Source organism: Hylaeus volcanicus, chromosome 3 (genome assembly GCF_026283585.1).
Source record: "Hylaeus volcanicus isolate JK05 chromosome 3, UHH_iyHylVolc1.0_haploid, whole genome shotgun sequence".
Classification (NCBI taxonomy): domain Eukaryota; kingdom Metazoa; phylum Arthropoda; class Insecta; order Hymenoptera; family Colletidae; genus Hylaeus; species Hylaeus volcanicus.
Window position 1 is genome coordinate 20,046,946 of NC_071978.1, and position 20,002 is coordinate 20,066,947.

At 32.5% G+C, this 20,002-nt stretch overlaps 1 protein-coding gene across 2 annotated transcripts in view; it reads right to left on the reverse strand.

The window, feature by feature from the left end:
• LOC128874208 (unconventional myosin-If-like) overlaps window positions 1-20,002 on the reverse strand; it is a 40,975-nt gene that overhangs the window by 15,117 nt on the left and 5,856 nt on the right. Inside the window, exons 1-10 of one of the 2 annotated variants that reach the window (XM_054118684.1) lie at window positions 16,690-16,926; window positions 5,160-5,285; window positions 4,412-4,501; window positions 4,247-4,341; window positions 3,762-3,939; window positions 3,502-3,664; window positions 3,193-3,300; window positions 2,959-3,087; window positions 2,667-2,863; window positions 2,379-2,546 (exon numbers count right to left, since the gene is read on the reverse strand). In XM_054118684.1, the coding sequence (XP_053974659.1) occupies window positions 2,379-2,546; window positions 2,667-2,863; window positions 2,959-3,087; window positions 3,193-3,300; window positions 3,502-3,664; window positions 3,762-3,939; window positions 4,247-4,341; window positions 4,412-4,501; window positions 5,160-5,285; window positions 16,690-16,692 (1,257 nt within the window). In that variant the 5' untranslated portion in view covers window positions 16,693-16,926. Of the gene's footprint in view, window positions 1-2,378; window positions 2,547-2,666; window positions 2,864-2,958; window positions 3,088-3,192; window positions 3,301-3,501; window positions 3,665-3,761; window positions 3,940-4,246; window positions 4,342-4,411; window positions 4,502-5,159; window positions 5,286-16,689; window positions 16,927-20,002 lie in introns of those variants that run through there. The other variant, XM_054118685.1, reaches the window with a different exon arrangement.

A 20,002-nucleotide genomic window follows, 5' to 3' on the forward strand; every position in this document is an offset into this window, starting at 1 on the left:
TCAAAAATTTTACGAAGACAAGACCATTCAAAGCTTCCTACAAAGTTCTAACGTCGAAAGACCTAACACCGACTACAGGTAACGATTATTTAAGTATCCACGATTAACTACTCTAAATTTAGTTTAACGCTATAAAATCTGCTTTTCCTCTGATTCTATTAATCTATCAATTCGTACTGAAATTGCACACTGTAGCACGAATTAAAATTTAAAAATTATTTATAAAATGATCAAAGTTCCTAAAGTGGGTTAATGAATTTCATAAAGAGAAGTAAGAGAAACTCTCATGAAAGTTACATTTATTACTGAAACGAATATTTCTGGAAAAGCGTATTCTTTTCATTAAGTACAAAATATTTTTTTTAAATCACTGGTTATTGTATTACCCCAAGTAAAATTGAGAAAATTACAATGAATAACCACCATTGCGATTACCTTGCACCTTCTACTATTGTTTCCTTAAGTAAAAGTAAATCTTTTCTTCCAGTGTTCTAGAAATCGAATTACAAAGTCACGACGACATAGACCCTACGAATCTTCAAAACATAGTGCACGCAATGTTGAAGGAACCCGATCAAATCCACAACGACACCTATCCAAACCCAGAAGTGGTTCCACGCTCAATTTTTGGCGTGAGAGACTTTGGTTTAACTCCAAATTTCAAACTGAAGATGTTCGACGAGGAAAAAGACATTCTAATGAATGCACCAAAGCTTCAAAACTTCGACGAGAAGTTCTACTACCTTAAATCCAACAGACCAAAAGTTTATGTAAACGTGAGAGGACACAGCGGTTCTTTTCGAAAGGATTCGACCTCGACCACGTCCAACAACGATCCAATAGGGTTTTTCAGAGTAAGACCTCATCACCAGAGCCAAATCGATTATAAATCTGAACATACTAAAACGACTCGACTGCCAAAGAAGTATGATCATCGAGTAGACAGGAACCGTGAAGGTCGAAGAAGTATTTCACGGACCGAAGCTAAGAAGCTGAGCAGAATAGCGTCGGTTTACGGTTTCGATGATATTTCCACCACTGAAAACTCTATGGTGACTTCCAGCGAACTGCCAAAACAAATACCTGCACCGCCAGCTAGAATTTCAAGCAGAAGTTTAGTGGTACAAACTACACCTGTTCAGAGATATGCATTGAGAAGAACGGATATACTGCCAGGATATAGCTTCTCCGACGTCTGACCCTATGAACGACTGAACCAGGAGGAATTCTTATGGAAGATCTCAGTTCTATGAGGTCGATAAAGTCACGGGGATGCGATGCAACTTGTTCATAGCGATATCGGTTTATTTGCATTCAACAAAATTTGAAATTGCTGGATAATTTCATGTAAAGGACACCTATCATTGCTAACTACACGCTTGGATGTTCACCAGACGTTCGATAAGCTACATGATCTTTTGTGGATGCAACTACACATTTTGAGAAATATTTTATTCGTTTTAATGTAAAGGAAACTATTCGGGATACATCAGTCTTCATTTGTCAAATAGATTCAATAAGTCAAAATGTGAAATTTCTTAGCTTCTTGAAAAATAATGTCTAATGAGAAGGATTAGTGAACTATAAGAGCACAAGGTTTAGTGAGTTTCCCCTAAAATATCTACTAGCAATAGGTGAACTATCTATACACACAAATAAACTTTGTTTTAATGTACTCCTACCAATTAATTGTTCTCATTCTAGACATGGATTTTACGTTTCCAATTTTCCAATCAAATTTGGCAATTAAACAAATTTTAAACATTACTCGAAGTAAGCTGTAATTCATATCGTCAAAACAAAATAATAGAGTCTGATTTGTGAACGCTTTCCATCCTGTAATATGTGTGACACCTAGTATTCACAGTTTTATTTATTTTAACTGCAATTGCGAATTATAAATTATTATTGTACGGATTTACGTTATTATTGAATATTAATTTATGTTGGATTCTATTATTTCCATTTGGTGGATTGACATCTCTTTTATTCTCTATGTGACTAACTGTTGTCGATAACATAACCTTGATGCAGACTATGCGTAACTAGGTAACTTCTATAATTATGAATGAAGAAATTCAAAAATAAAGTATTTATAATATATATTATATACGTATATTTTTTATATACACGTATACATATTAATTGTTAATATAGATTGTATGATATTATATAATATGTAAATATAATAAAAATAAATGTACAGGTGGCCACGTACATGCATTGAATAATATATATATTATTAATAATATTTTGTTTAATTTTGTGAACTCTTACGCACGACACGAGACATTTTATCAAAGTGTCTGATATTCAGGAATAATACACGTGATGAATTACCATAAAACATTTGTTAATTAAAAAAAAAATAAACTTACCTGTTCAGCCTTCAGTGTAAGTTCTATAAAGATCTGTTGTAATTTTTCATTGGCAAAATTGATGCAGAACTGTTCAAATCCATTCTTCTCGAAGATTTCAAATCCGTAGATATCCAAAATTCCAATCTCGAGACTATCTGCAGTAGTCTCCATAGCGCAATTAACTTTCTGTAAAACAATTAAAACACATTAAAATAAAAAAACGAGTTGGTCTGGTAAGATAAATAGATATTAACAAAAATAAAACGACTGAAGTATTAATTTTCTTTACAAATCTTTCTTACTTACTTTGACCAAATAATCGAAGAGCCTGGAATAGATATCTTTCGCCAAAGCATCTCGAGTATAAAGAGCTTGTTCCACATTTAGCGTGACATCGACACTTTCAGATTGACCACCCCATTTCGATTCAAACTCGCGTGATATTAATTTATGGGCTAGTTGGTCTGCGGAGATTTCAAGTAAATAAGCTGGATAATCGAGAGCTGAAACATACAAATAATACGCACATCTTTAAAATCCAAAATTTCATTTTTTGATCATTGAAGAAACTACAATTAACTGGTTAGCGAATACTTACTGTTTTTATCACTGATTTGTGAATAATTTTCGTGCTCAGCAAATTCAATATTTCCTATGTGAAGTATTCCAGCAACTATTCTACAAATATTAGTTGTCTCCGTGTCGCTTATTCCCATCACGCTTAATGCTAGAATAGTTACAATAAAATGCTTCAATTATTAAGGCTTCCGAAATTTGAAGTTATACTTAAAAATTATATTAAAATATCAATGTTATATTTTGATACTCTTACCTTTTAATGTTTCTTGAAATTCGTGAGCGTCATTGATGCCCTCAACTCTGTGGTTTTGACCATAGTGGAGATATTGATAATAATTAAGGTCCGTTAATCCAAACTCGGCTACAAAATAAAATATTTAATGTATATACAATATTCTTATATAATAATAGATGTCAAGGCAAATTAAATAATGTATGAGGATATAATGATCAAGAATATATAACATTTGAAATAGAAACAATAAAGGTGAATGTTATATATAGTGAAAACGAGATCAAGAAAGTAAAGTATAGGTAACGATCATTTTTAACTGATATTTACATTTCATTTGTTGGTTTGCACCCGTGATTAGTTGATAGAACACATGGAAGTTTCTTTCGTCGCAGTTATGAGAAGTAACCCTCGACTTCTCTAAGAGGAAGTTTGAAACTTTTCCTCCACTTGGTTGACCACCACGATCAAACTGCATTTGTACGTATTTACCCTAGAAAAAAAGATTTGTAGGATACTTGAACTTTTATTAATTATCCATTAACAATTGTCTCTTTGACGACACAAAGGAGTATTTAAAGTATACGTACAAATCTGCTGCTATTATTATTCCGAACGGTTTTTGCATTTCCAAAAGCTTCCAAAAGGGGATTGGACTCCAGAATTACATCTTTCACTTTCTGGACACGCTTACCACCACCGCTGACCCTTGCGACGTACGACATTATATATTTCGCAGCTACAGTTTTTCCAGCACCAGATTCACCACTGTAACACAAGAAAATTATATTTAGAATGTTGTAAACAAATATAGTTATTAGATATAGGAGTTAATTCTGTACTTTATTTAGTCGTTATTTTATTAGGTTACATCACCAACTAAATTGATTTTCGTTACAATGTATCTATATGTATATACGAAGTTCAGTAGCTAAGAAACTTTAATTATTGTCCAAGAAAGGTCCAGAATCACTAAATATAATAATTAATCACTAAATATTTAATTTTGTCAACTTTACAGTATTTGTAGTAAATAAATAATTGTTTGAAACAATTCAATTGCTTCGAGCGTTACCTAATGATAACACACTGGCTTTCATAATCAATTAACATATTTCTGTACATGTCATCCGCAAGTCCATAGATGTGTGGTGGATTCTCATACGGGGCCTAGAAAACAGGAAAAATTAGAATTATAAACATTTCTCGTTGAAAAAAGTTGTTAATTATCGCAACTAACCGCTCCTTGATAAATTTCTATCTCCTTCTCTCCGAAATATGGCATCTGCTTGAAGGGGTTGATCGATACTAGTACGGGGCCGATGCATGTCTAGTAGTCATTAAGAAAATTACTGCAATTTGCAATTACACACCGATTCAATGTCACATTTCAGAATAGGCAAAATTCTGCATATTCTGGTAAAATAAATATACAGTCAGTTCCATAAGTATTCGTACCCTCTGGGTCTATTGAAGAAATATATATAAATTAAATGATGAATGTATTCATGGAATGATTGGGATACTACAGCATTCTTTTTTACACCTATAAAGTTGATAACCTCCTTTTCGCCAATTATACAAGTAGCATTTATCTTAGCTCTTAATCCTACAAACTCTGACGCCATTCTTTTCATCTTTCATGCAAGTGGGAACTTTCATATTCACGCAGAGGATATTATGCACGTTATCTACCACACAATCGTTAGTATCCAGTCTAGCCTACATTGTTAATGCGAATTGTTATAAAATTACAAAACGTTATAGTTAAGTCTTACAAACCAACGTACTCCATAAAATTAACTTATCAACTTATAAATGAAACAAGAACAATTTACTCCTTTTGAAACTAATGAAAATTGAATAAATAACTAAATTATACTAAATAAATCTTAATTGATAATCAATTCTTAATTATGTAAAAAAGAGAATTAATTGCATAATATCATTAAATAGTTTTATTCTAAAATACATGTAAGAAAGGATACAAATATGTAGTCATCCATATATCTCTTCCGAAGATTTTCAGTAATAGTCTCTTCCGTAATTTTCGGGAGCAAAACCATATCATCCACTCCTGAAAGTTTGACATTTTGACTCTGCCAATGATAAACCTGAAACAAAATCAAAATCCATATTAATACAATGATTATCATTTGATAAATCATGTTTGGTTTACTCCATTTAATATTTCTCAATTTTCAAGATAAACATGAGCCAGACTACTCCTGAAGCAAGTACTATTTACTATATTAAACCATTAATCGCGCCAATTACATAATAACTAATCACTTAAATAAATGCATAATTAATAACAAATGGAATGCTCTAAAATTTTAATCCGAATCACTTCAAAGTTCGTATCATGACATACTCTTAACTCGAACGTACTACTTTCGTATAAGAATACATTTTTGATAAAAGTAAAAATATTTAATTGCTGATTCATATAACAATTAATAATTAATTGCCGAAGAATCACTATTTCAAGATCAGACTATTTCGCGTCTCGATGGTGGCGTAAACTCCTCGGTTCGAATGAAACATTCTGTACTTAGATGTTCCCATTTAAATGCTCTATTCTGTATATAATTCTCGAAGCCAAGCATGTGCAAGCCAAGCAATACCAACCGCCTGCATTGCGGAGAGAGATAAAGAACAGTCCTGGATTAAAGGGAACAGGGCGCTACTGATAAGTACAATGTGAACAGGAAAAGGAGAAATTAATTTCAACAAAATGACTGAATAAATATATTCGAAACCAAAATTTTGTTTTCTGCTATCCTTCAAAAACCCGTTATTTTGAAAACACTGTAAAGAAACTTCATAACTCTTGATTACCTGAACGGATAATAATCAAAACGAAAACTACTCGTCTTTAGGTGAAGAATTTTTAAAAAAATATGCAAAAAGTAGGCCGATCTTCAAAAATTTATAGCTTTCTTATTAATGAACAGTTTGGATTGAAACTTTTTTTCGTTGTAGATCTCGTGGGGCTATACGAATAACATATACAAAGTTTCTCTCTAAAGTGAAAACACAATTTTTGAAAAATAAATGAAAACATGAAATTTCTCGAGAAGACTCGTTGGTAGTCTTTGAACAGTTAGGCGACTGCATCCTGCTAGATAACATTTGCATGGAGACGTTCCGCTGCCTTGAGCTCGTTAAATCGAATCAAAAGGAAGACGCCTTGAAAGAAATGATTGTCGTCATTGACGCTGATCTATTACACCTACATCTTGCGGTGCAGTTAGGGTCACCAAACTTACTCTTGTCGAGATGACAAAACAACGTACTATAACTTTTCGCTTTTCAAAGGCAAGTTATTCTTTTTTTAAATAACAAAATGAAAAGTTCAGATTGGACGATATTACTTAATTTATTACCTCTTGTTTGCTATTTATATTGCAAAGTTTATTAAAATAATTAAGGTTTACGTATTACTTAAACAGTCGATACTATATCATGTTACTTTTCCATTTTGACCCAGAAAAAACCTTTTAAATTTTAAAAGGATCGTTTCATAGAAAAGTTTCGTAACTTTTCCTCTTACTTTCTCATCTACGATTATTTTATAGCTCCCTAAGTACAAAAATAAAATGAACATCTCATATTCCTTGTTTTTTCTTTTTTTTTTTTTATCAATTAACTCGTGGATGTACAAACATTCAAAAGAGTTTGGCGTTATTCGAATAAAATTTCGATAAAATTCTGCCTTGACTCGCACTCGAATTGTTCGTTCGAATAATTTTGTATCTGGATTTTTTTAATTCGAATACGTTCTTCAGAACTGATACGATGTACGTGGACAATGAAAAGACAACTTTTTAGAAAGATTGAACAACGTTTCGCTGAAGCATAGCACGCTAATTTCGTGCGGTGTTATTTCGTTGTCACCGAGTGTAGTTCCTTTCAAACCGTCTTACTAATGATGAATAATAAGTGTTAAACACAGAGCGTGGATCGCGTGTACGATTGCGTTGACACGCACAGATTTTAAATAACGCACGCGGCGTACGTTGGCTAGATATAGATTGTTTTCAGTTGGGAAAGGAATGTCTCCTTGCACCGGAAGGACACGGACACAATGGCATCAATCGAACATTTTATGGCCTGGAAATGATCATATATGGCGATGGTATAAGCGCAGAAAGGACATTGGTTTTACCAATGCCCCGATGCAGCTTCTAATCCTTTGATTCAGAAACCTCGTCTTCTTAATATTTAACACGTTGATCGGCACGTCACCCATACATGGGTGACAGTGATTTTCACTGAAAAACTACGAAAATTAATTCTGAAAGTTAAGTGTCACAGAAAATGAATTTAAATAAAATACTTGAACTTTAATGAAGTTACAAAACTAAACACCGCAATAAATGTTTCATTACACGGTTTCCAATAGACTGTAAACAAAATTTAATCACAGTAGAAATTTTCAAGAGTAGTAGTTTGACAGTGAACGTGTTAATACAAAATAGAAATAAATGTAACTTGAGTTTTTAAATTCGGGTTAATATGCATCGAGAAAGATACGACATTTTGTTACACAAAAGTATTATTGGATAAATTACTGTCAGGGACTCAATCGTTAAAAAAAATTTAATTTCTTTGTTTCCAAAGTAGAATGTATGATAATGTTATGAATTTTTAAGGAAATCTACATACAGTGGGTGTAGAATATATTCGTACACCGATCAATTTCCCAAAAAACTTTTTGTGTGAAATTGTAGTTTCTTAACTTCCTTTTTTCTAATCAATGATATTTTACATATTCTCGGAAGTCTCTAAGATAGATATAGTCCAAACAACATTTACTAGTTAATAGAATTTGTGAAATTAACAAAAAGATGCGAAAAGTGGGTGAAAGTATAGAAGCAATAAGTATTTGTACGATTCTTATGACGAACCATTTACAGTAGAGTTTGTAACGTAAGCACATTCGTTTATTGCTCCGTATGAATTAGAAAACATCAAATTTCCAGTAAAGTACTTTTAAACAGATGTGCGAATACTTATTGCTTCAACATTTCTATCGATTAATTGTTTTTTTTCTTGTTAATTTCGCAACTTACATAAATATTGGGTTGTCCGGAAAGATCATGCCTATTTTTAAGAAATATTCAAAGGCATATTTGAATTTTGATTTATATTTATTGAATTATATATGTACCATTTTGTTCCACAACCTTTCCACCTGTTAAGGAATGTACACATATTATTTGTTTTCAGTCATTCCGATATATTTAGATCTGTACCGTCTACTAAAAATCGGCATGGACTTTCCAGACAGCCCAATAGCTATTTTTTTTGTAATTTATCTATTCTAGAGATTTCCGAGAATATGTAGAATGACATTGTTTATCAAAAATAAGTTAATAAATTACAATTTTACACAGTTTTTTTTTGGAAATTGAACAGTGTACGAATACTTTTTACACCCACTGTATATTCAGGAAGAAACTCTGCCTTCCTTTTTCTCATTTGTCTCTACATAGATACGGCCCTGAGCAATCGCAGCTCAATGAGCGGTCAGCTATGGCCATCCTTCGTGCAGATAATGAGCACAACCAAGAAATGCATGTAACGCTTGAGTTTGAAATTTCAAATGAAGAGCCGTTAAGAAAAATTTCTAGAAAAATGAAACGACCAGATGAATAACTTGATTATCCCCGTGCCAGTCACGATAATTACAAAAACAAATCACGATGTCAAACTCGTTAAACAGTGCATAATGGAAAGTTGCTAAGTTTCTAATTATCTTAGGCTGACAGTCTTTGATTTGAAAAATTGTCAAGTTTCTAGTTATATTAGTTAGGTTGACAAAGTGTGTTAATTTGTCCAGCAGCAGTCTCCGGATTGTCACTACTTTTGTCTCTCAGGATGTTACGGTTAATAACCATTCCTGCCACTTCCTCGGTCTACCGACATGGAACAAGTCATCCCGTTATCTACGAGTCGCAATCGATGATGACTCAAAGTTCCTAATCAGTAACCGAGACGGAGCAACAAAACATTTTCTTCTTCTACTTTATCGTTAATAATGTTAAATATTATAGGAAAACTGCTGTATGCTAAAGTTCCTGTACAATTCGTTGGATCTAGAAGACGTAACTTGTTCTCTTTCAAATAATAAAGCTAACTATGTTACATTAGATTAGCTTACATTATATTAGATTCATCTCGTTCCTTTCATTTAAAGAATTTCAGAACGAAAGAATTACTTAATAATGCGCTACATTTTATCGTCTTCCTCAATCCTGAATCATTATACTAACAAGGAAACAATTGAAATGCTCTTAATTTAGGGCAGCAACCTGAATGCTGCAACGGTATAGTAACTACGCTGAGCAATTGTCCGTTGCATCGCATGTTTGATCGACCACTTCAAACTAAAATGTGAAACTGGATGTTTGAACCAAGGAAGACGAAATATACTTTAAATTAAACAATTCGGCATTCAATTATCCTGTAATATACACTAAGTAGACAAATCTCTAATTATTAGATGTAGAAATTAATTCTGTTCCTTTATTCCTTATATTTATTAATTTATAACTCTAGTTTAAACAGATATACTTACTCGTTATTTTGATACATTAAAATCCCAACCTTCCAAGTCCTCAACCTGATCTCTATTGCAACGTATCTATACGAACTTCGGTATCCGTGAAATTTAGCTTATTAAATGCTTATGACATTTAGCTTGTTGGTATATCAAATATCTAATTATCAAGTACACTTGAAAACTGTTAGAAAAACTTACAGGTCCTCGATTATAAATTGAACGACAGTGATTGAAAGCCGACTTACTAGAATACAGGAAAGGCAAAAGTAATTTATTATTAACGGAAAACTAATCTGATAGCTCAGACACCAATGTAATCAAACGTTAACACAATCCCGTAGCTCAGCGAATAGTGTAATGAAACACAAAGTCTATCCCCTAGCTGAGCGACTAAAGTAATCAAACGCAAAATGTATCCAGACTCACTCACTTCCGTTTGATTACATTTAAAAGTGAAAAACGAAACCAGAATGGTTTTCAATCATAAAACGATAAGAAGCAGTATTTATTGGCTAATGAACTTTATGCAGATTTATTCTAATTACCATCAAGTTGAGACTTGGGTACCTAGGTACTGTCGCTGAAAGGGATCTTGTGAGGTCGTAAAGTCGTTCGGACATCGATCTTTACAACTTAAGTCGACCGCAATTAGTAATCTGACAACTTTTTAGACAAGGACAGAGCTAGACTTTTCGTTCAGGACCGTATGGTATCAGAATTAGGATGTTCATATTTCAATAACTTTTTGTTTCTTATGTATGTTCACACATAATTCTGTAATGCATGAATCGATTACCATAAGACTATTTCGTTTTATAAAGCTTTCGGTTTTTCCAATTTGGAAAAACCCGCGTAACAAGCATCAAATCTTGGGGCTCCGGGGTGTAACGTGGGCATGTATACTTTATACAATAAAGCAATAACTGCTGTTTCGGTTTACGACCTCACATGATCTCTATCAGCGACTATACCTGTAGACCTATACAGGGTGTCCCAAAAATGTTGTAACTCCTTGAAAGCGGTGGTTCGGGAGGTGATTTGAAATAACTTTTTCCTTAGCGAAAATGTGGTCCGAGGCTTCGTTGAGGAGATATTAACGGAAAACGTCGACCAATCAGAGCGCGCGGATACCGGTGGAGTGGCCGCGGTAGCGAAGGCTACGAGCTAAGCGGCCGCGCTTGTACGCGAACAAATGACTCAACGTGCATCGAAGGCCATTGACGCGGCCGCTTAGCTCGTAGCTTTCGCTACCGCGGCCGATCCACCGGTATCCGCGCGCTCTGATTGGTCAGTGTTTTCCGTTAATATCTCCTCAACGAAGCCTCGGACAACATTTTCGCGAAGGAAAAAGTTGTTCGAAATCACCTCCCGAACCACCCCTTTCAAGGTGTTACAACATTCTTGGGACACCCTGTATAGATTCATATAGATTGAATAAAGGACTTGAAAGATTGGTATTTTAACATTTTTAACAAAATTACAAGTAAATGTTTCTGCTTAGTTATAAATAATTGAATATAATCCACAGAATTAATTTCTACATCTAATAAATACCCTTCTAATTAAAAATAATGAAAATCAATGCGGGTGGTAATCATTCTAGAGAAAATAATAATTTGAACTGGCCTAATAGCATTGAACTTTTGGGTAAATTAAATGCTATTAGAATCAGGCTGTGTTGTTCACTTCTTGCACACAGAGTGTTTAGAGAGACGTGTAACTCCATTACAGAATCAAGAAGAGGGAGGGTCTCTGGCATTTTGCAATCTGAAGTTGAGTTACAGAGATACATCAGTTCAAGTTTACTAATGTGATTGCCAGTATGCGCTATTTATAACTCACAAGAGGGAGGACACGTCTGACCACCCACGAATTTTGACAAACTGAATCACATGGTGAATCTACATCCTTGAAGCAATAGTACAAATTTTCACTCTAATGCGTCATGTGGGTCACACCCTGTTTGAGAATGACTGACATTCTTGATAAAACTGGTGCATGCTGTATTTCGTAATAAATCTGTTATCGTTATCGTAATATCAACGAGATAAGATCAGTAAACCTTTCTCTTGAAATAGCAAAAATAGATCACACCATGGCAAATCGAACATATTTTGCAATTACATTTCAAAATTTGTAAATATGTTACAGTCTAGCTATACTTAAACTCTTGGAAATTATTGACTTCTGGGACTTATTGTGCTGTTTTTACATTTTGTGAAAAACAGCAAGGCACTGCGTCAAACTGTTGACTTTAAACGGGCGGTGCTGTTTAAGATTATTATGTGCAAAAATTCACGGTCGAACGATAACGATAGTGTCATAAATTGCAGTATCAACGCTGATAAAAAATATACAATTACGAAACATAATTTTAAGTCAAATTAATATTTTCTAATATTTCTTCTTTATTTTAATCTACGAAAAATATATTTCTAGTATTACGACCATCATAATACTATAAATTCTATACATGGTCACTGTTTTCAAGAACTTTTCACTCTGATAACACAAATGCCTTGGTTTAAAACACGCTATCGCAAGTGAAGAGTAATTAACGGTGTTTAAGCTAGCAACAATTTTTAGTTTCTTAGCTGTAATCTTATCATCGCTTTAGTTACCTAATATTTATGCTATTACAAGGCCGATGTGTGTGAATTTTTAACATGAAAACTATGTAGTGTAGAATTTTCAAAAGAAAAAATATATGTATACACTTTCAAGTACACTTTGCAAAATTTTCTAAAATTCTCGACGAATATTTGTTTCGCGAAAAAATATATTCGATAATAATTGCATATCTTATCGAGATGTGCAACTTTTGTTTAAGATATTTTTCTTCTTTTCTTCCGGAATTTTTTTCTCATAAATAATAGCACGTACGCCTACATGTTATTTAACGAAATATGCTTCATTTTGACCGAGGAAGTGAAAAATTATTTTCATGAACAATTTTCGATTTTGATCAAAATCGACGGATCACCCATTGCAAAGTCTTATAAAAATATTTCTTTGATTTTTAAAAAATTGCGTTTTCACTTTTGAGAAAAGCTTCCTACATGGTTTTTCTATAGTTAAACACTTATGACGAAGTGTTTACAGTAGAGTTTGTAACGTAAACACATTAGTTTATTACTCCGTACGAATTAGAAAACATCAAATTGCCAGTAAAGTACTTTTAAAAATGGCTTTAATAGAGGAATTGAAGAAGATGCCACTTTGAATAACTAATAATTTAGTTAATTTAACGTTTAGAAAAGTTACAATAATTATAAAATCTAAAGGAAATCCCACGAAGGAACTATTATATACTTGTAAATCAATGTAAATTTCTTTTTTTTTTTTAATCAAGTTTTAAAAATTAAACAGTTGTGCGAATACCTATTGCTTCAATATTTCTATCGATTAATTGTTTTTTTCTTGTTAATTTCGCAACTTACATAAATAGCTATTATTTTGTACTCTATCTATTCTAGAGATTTCCGTGAAATATTTAGGATGTCATTGTTGATAAAAAATAAGTTAATAAATTACAATTTTACATAGTTTTTTTTGGAAATTGATCGGTGTACGAATACTTTCTACACCCACTGTATATGCTTGTTTCGTTTAAAACAACGAAGAGATTTAAGGTCATCACCTGAACTGGAACACCCTGTATATGTATAACGATGAGGACTACATAACATACATATAAAATTGTACATATTATTTCTTACGAAAATATAACACTCGACCGCGATCGTCGTAGACCTGATCGAGGTCTACCTTGAAGAGTATTTAGTTTTATATACAGTGGTGTCCTTCTTGTGCACTAAATGCGCCTAACGATCAAATGTGAAATGTATCTCGCTCGCCCTCACTGTTTCTTGCTCGCTTTCTCGGTATCTTACCGGCTTCTTAGTGTTTCTTAATCTCGTCCCCAATGTACACAAGGACACTAGCTGTGCTAGTCGCAGAGCTAACAACAATTAAGTTTCACCTGTCCTTCGTACAGTTCTAATTTGGTTCCTAACTAACAACTTGATACATGTACGTGTACCATAACACTGCACACATGTGCACATTTATAATTCCTTATAAAAATATAAAGAGTAACACAGATTATGTTTTTAAATTCAGATGATCATTGGAAACTGACTATATTTTATAGTCAGATATATATCAACGAATTTTTGTTTAACGTTACTGAAAGATTCTATAGGGAATAGTTTTCCAATGGAGTACAATTTTGTTTTTCAATTAAAATGATTTTAATTGAATCTAATTTCTGTTTAAAATGGCTCTATTATTAATAACGCCTTTGTCATATTTTTTAGTAACAACCATTGAAATAGGAAACTAATAAAATTCCTTTGGCCCTCCTCCCTCTTTAATTAAAAAAATATTCTAGCATTTTGAATAGAAACGTTGACCATCGTTAATTTTAATTTAAAAAAAAATAGCTAAACGTACACATATGCACCAATGGCCACGAAAAGCTAAACTAACAAAGGTATTAAAAAAAAAAAAAAAACCATTAGCTAAGTCTAACCTCGTTTGTTTCTAACTGTAAAAAGGCGATTATTAGCGAAGTCTAATAATTATAGCGACTATCTGATATCTACGGTTATCTTGCTTGCATTGGCTATTCTAAATCGTATTACGCTGGAATTGTTGCTTTCAGAGGGATCTAACTAAATTTCTATAATTTGATCAGATTTATTTATGAAATCCTATCATTTATCTGCGTTCGAATGTACTATACTTTCCAAACCCAATAACATAATACTAAAGCAAAGAATTGGCAGCAATACGATTGAAAAAGAATGCTTACCGCAAGAACCAGGACACGCATTGTAGCACGAGGCAAGATAAGGTCAAGAAACAAACAAATTACATTGACGTTAAATTTATAAGACAAATGTTTATGGAATTGTAGAGGTGAATTTATGTAAGTTTGAATTTCAAAGGTTAACTGTACGCTGCGTAATTTTAAACTTGCATCTTATTCCTGTTTACTTCTAACCTACAGTGGATGTAGAATGTATTCGTACACCGATCAATTTCCCAAAAAACTTTTTGTGTGAAATTGTAGTTTCTTAACTTCATTTTTTATAATCAATGATATTGTACATATTCTCGGAAGTCTCTACAATAGATATAGTTAATATAATTTTTGAAATTAACAAAAAAAAGTGCGAAAAGTGGGTAAAAGTATAGAAGCAATAAGTATTTGTACGATTCATTATGACGAAGTGTTTACAGTAGAGTTTGTAACGTAAACACATTAGTTTATTACTCCGTACGAATTAGAAAACATCAAATTTCCAGTAAAGTACTTTTAAAAATGGCTCTAATAGAGGAATTGAAGAAGATGCCACTTTGAATAACTAATAATTTAGTTAATTTAACGTTTAGAAAAGTTACAATAATTATGAAATCTAAAGGAAATCCCACGAAGGAACTATTATATACTTGTAAATTAATGTAAATTTCTTTTTTTTTTTTTAATCAAGTTTTAAAAATTAAACAGTTGTGCGAATACCTATCGCTTCAATATTTCTATCGATTAATTGTTTTTTTCTTGTTAATTTCGCAACTTACATAAATAGCTATTTTTTTGTACTCTATCTATTCTAGAGATTTCCGTGAAATATTTAGAATGTCATTGTTTATAAATAAGTAAGTTAATAAATTACAATTTTACATAGTTTTTTTGGAAATTGATCGGTGTACGAATACTTTCTACACACACTGTATATAGAAATCTAAATTAGTGTCGATAGGAACTTTCATTTGCAGAACAAATCGCAAGTTTTATAATCAGTATAAAATTGTAGACATGTGACGTTCGACTAACAAAGTGAATCAGATTTCTCATACGGAGAAAAATTCGATGATTCATTCCGTTTACGTTATGCTGCTGTTGCGATGTCGATTCATATGATTTAGTAAAAAACTTAAGAACTCGTAACCCAGTCGTCAGTTGTTGTTTCAGTTGTCGATACAAATGAATTAAAAAATAAAATAAACATAACGAACAGAAGCAGACTAACGTAATACGAGTGCCACTGGAAATACTTTAAAATGAAACTTAAATTGTGGCACTCGAGTATGTGCATCATAACAGATTTTCAATTAAAATGAATATTCCAAAAAAATGTGATATTATAAAAGTTACAAAAATTCTTTGATGGTAAAAACATTAATAAAATGTTTTGCTAGGTACAAATATTATAAAGTTTAACTTCTTAATAAATACTAATAAATAAATTATAATCAATTAGTTGGAGAAGCATGAATTAAAATAGAAGCCAATTTTATTACAATAATCCCTTTTTTCTTTATCAGTTTTACGGTATAAGACACGTCTTTTCTTATCGTCACATAGTTATCTGATAAGTACTACCTGATAAATCACATGGATGAATATTTTGTGACGTATCACATTTCAGATAACTCTGTATTACTTGAGTAACTCACAAAAACTACAGACCGAGGTGCTAAAGTCAAGTTAGGTTATACATCTTTTGTTTACTCGATCCTACATTACGATTAATAATTCTGATTATTTCGTTTCCATCATAAACATTGATTTCTACACATACGAAGAACATTGCCTCGAATTTGCACCTGTCACCTTTCCCTGTAATATTTACTCTGCCGAACGATCATCGCCTACCACTCAGACATTTTGTTCGGGTAACAAAAAAAAAAAGAATCGATTGTAAACAACGATTAACTTCGCCACCCACTTGCACGATATTAAACTTGTTTTCGTTCATAGAATTCATTACAACTCGATCAGAATGTCAACTGACCTATAAATTCGTGCATGTATTTACTTTCACTAAACAACGTCTCAATCGCGTTTCCACATTGATTCATAACTAAAATCGGTAATTGCACCGTGTAACATACATATTCTGTCGGTAAACGGAAAGTTAACGCTTTCTAGCGCTTACCATTACAATGAATTCGGCTTTTCGGTTACTCCTTTGTATCCAATTAAACACTTCGTATCCGAGAAAGGCACATGGGAAAGGCACTCACGAAAATACAATTGGAAACAACATTTGCGGCAGGTTATGCGGGTACACGTGTAGCACCATCGACAATCGCGGAACGTCGATTTTGAATAATTCACGCGACGAACAGAAGATGCGACTCAACCGTGCCACGGTCCGACGTGTACTGATCGATGAGTCAGTGCACTGGACACACAGTGCCGTCATACCGTCAGACGTCAGACTGAAGAACGTGCTCTACGTTTCTAATTACTTAAGAATTTTACTCGCGTACAGATGTTTTACAACTTGCTTACTGAATAAGTGTACCACACTTCACGCCACGATTACCGTAACTCCTGACGCGTCCCAATTTTTATGTTTGACCTCCTGAGGGATGCTGACATTGTATCTCTGGGTTTATAGCAAAATTACTGTTATTTAACGAGTATAATTAGAAAATAAAGAATATACGATGTTAATGTTAGACAGCGTATTTGTATGTCAAAATCAATTTATAGGTGAAGATTGCTTTTGTTTGGCTGTATTCGATTAAAGCAAAACAAAATTAATTTAAAATTTGTGCCTCAAGAGATGAATGTATCGTGTCTTGAGTTAACACTTTACCGACCGGTAACGTTTAAACATATAATTAACAATATTTCTTATTTTCGTACTATTAATATTATTCAATATTCATTTCATTTACTAGAATTGTTCTTAGATTAATATTTATATAATAGTTTATAACTCAAGTACTTGCCATGGCAAAAAGTCGGTTAATAGGCTACCCGGTCGGTAAAGTGTTAAAAAAGCTTACATCATTTCGATATACTGCCATACCATCAGTAGTCAATTTGAAGATTCAATTCTGTTCTCCTTTAAATTTATTTTTAGATTCTATCGGGATTTGAAGTACACTTAAATTATTTCAGAGATCATTCTAATTAACTAAAATTGAATTTCCCTTTTAACAAACAAATTTCTTGACATATCAAAGATTTCCCATAACTTGGCTATACTATTCAGTACATGAAAAAAATAATTACGATTACATGCGAATATTATAAAAATTTGAAATTAAGTACTACGAATGGCAATCCTTTAAAATTGTATAAATAGTTTTTAAATTGTATTAGTATTTTATATACGCGATACACGCAAAACTTAAATAAAAATAAATTACCTAAATAATAAAAAATTAAAATGTGACACCTAACAAAACATTTATTAAAACAAAATGATAAATAAAAATTTCGACAAGGTGAAACTATATTGCTAACTGTGATTGACATCACTGTCTCTACTGTAGCTGTATGAACAAGTAGCACTCTCGTGTGCCGTTCACTTATTGCACTCTGCAACGGTACATTCATTCTAAAAATACTGTCCAATTATGTAGCGTAGTAACATCTGGTACATTTATAGTTACGAATGTTATGACACACGAATCCGTAAACTTGAAATTCTAGCAGCGGATGCGACTTCTCTTTTCTAAGTATATATTACGAGTTGAGTGTACCTTCATGGGTAAAATTTAAAATGCAGAATTAAACATTGCAATTTCAGTGTTATAATAGAACAATGGCTTTTGTTGACTGCACAGATAACAGTCCAGTGAGCAATTATAAAACATTCACACGCTTCAAATCTAAGCACAGTTCTTAGGTTTGATGTAAGCATAGTGAGTCATTCGTACTTTCTCATCTGTTGACTCAAGATGATTGATATACATTTACTGAAGAGCAACAAATCATTATAACATTATAACAAGACAGCATAATTAACTGTATATTGATTGATATACAATATCTGAAAAACAATATACCATAATAAAAATATAATAACAAAAGTATAACATCATAACAAAACAGTTGACTTATAACATGCCTCAACTGTTCATTCGAATAAACGTTATGAATATATTCCTAATATTTCTATGTATATGTTGATTTTATTAAAAATGAATCTACTTTTTGTCTTTTTTATCTTCGACTGCAAATTGTGACATGTTACAAACATTTTACAAAGATTCAATCGAAACAAAATGCACAGGTATTCGTAATTTTATGCACAGTGAAGGGGCTTGGTATACTCATCAACAGAAATACAGCGACTTCGAAGAAACTGCTTTATACCAAGATGATGCATGATGGCATTAATTCAGATGCGTCCTAAGAATTTTTTTCTGGGAGCTAAAACCTTAATTCAACTAGAAAATAAACACACAAGATTCATATGAATTTCGCCTTTATTTCATATAAAGAGAAACTTGTGTATAAATCTATTTCATATAGATCGCGCTATTAACAGTTTATTATGACGTGAAAAATTGGAAAAGAAGTATTTCTTTATAATGCATTCGGAATTCTATATTTTCTAGTATGAGTTTATACTGAAATAATGGAGTGTTGTACAGTACAATGCCATAGGTTTAGGAATCTTAAAAAGAAAAGGCGACGTCGTGAGACGCGCGTCACTGAAAACAAATTCGTACATTAAGCGGTAAACACACTCCGTTTCTCTGAGTTTCGATAAACCGATATACAACGAAATACTTTTCAACGGGTAAGTTTCATTTAGATTTATTCATTCGCCACTAACGATAAGAGACACTCGAAACATATATCCAGACTATATACGGAGGTAATTCATCAATCTGGAAGGCATGAGTTGGAACATTTGCAAGAAGAATTTTCACATTCATCGTCGGAAATGACGAAGTGTAAGTCATGATTGCATCGATACATTCATTTTATCCACAGGGTGTACTATTCCAGTGCGACAGGATATGGAGATGTCCTGGTTTAAATAGCGCATCCTGTCTATCAGGTCACTCCACAAATAATGCCATTTTTGTACGTAAATTTGATACTGTAAGAGACACAATATAATATGTACATTGATCAATTGTTTATTGATCATTATCCGTTGATTATATATCATCTTTATCGTTGATTTTCCACCCTTTCTTGACAAATTCCTGCGTTTTTAATTTTAAAGGATTGTTACAGGTAAACTCTGTACTTGTTCAATGCAAATCTACTACGTTATAGTTTGATTTTATACCACAAATTCAAAATTAATCATTCCTAAACCCACAAAAGAAGATCTTATTTGTTTTAAATCCAAATATTATCTTCCTATAGCATAGGTTCTTTCGTTTATTTTTAGGGCAGTTTGCTTCATTACTATTTCTTTAATTTTCCCTACGACATTAGTAGATAAATAATTCTGCAATCTCTTCTGAAACTGAGAATTCTTTATTATC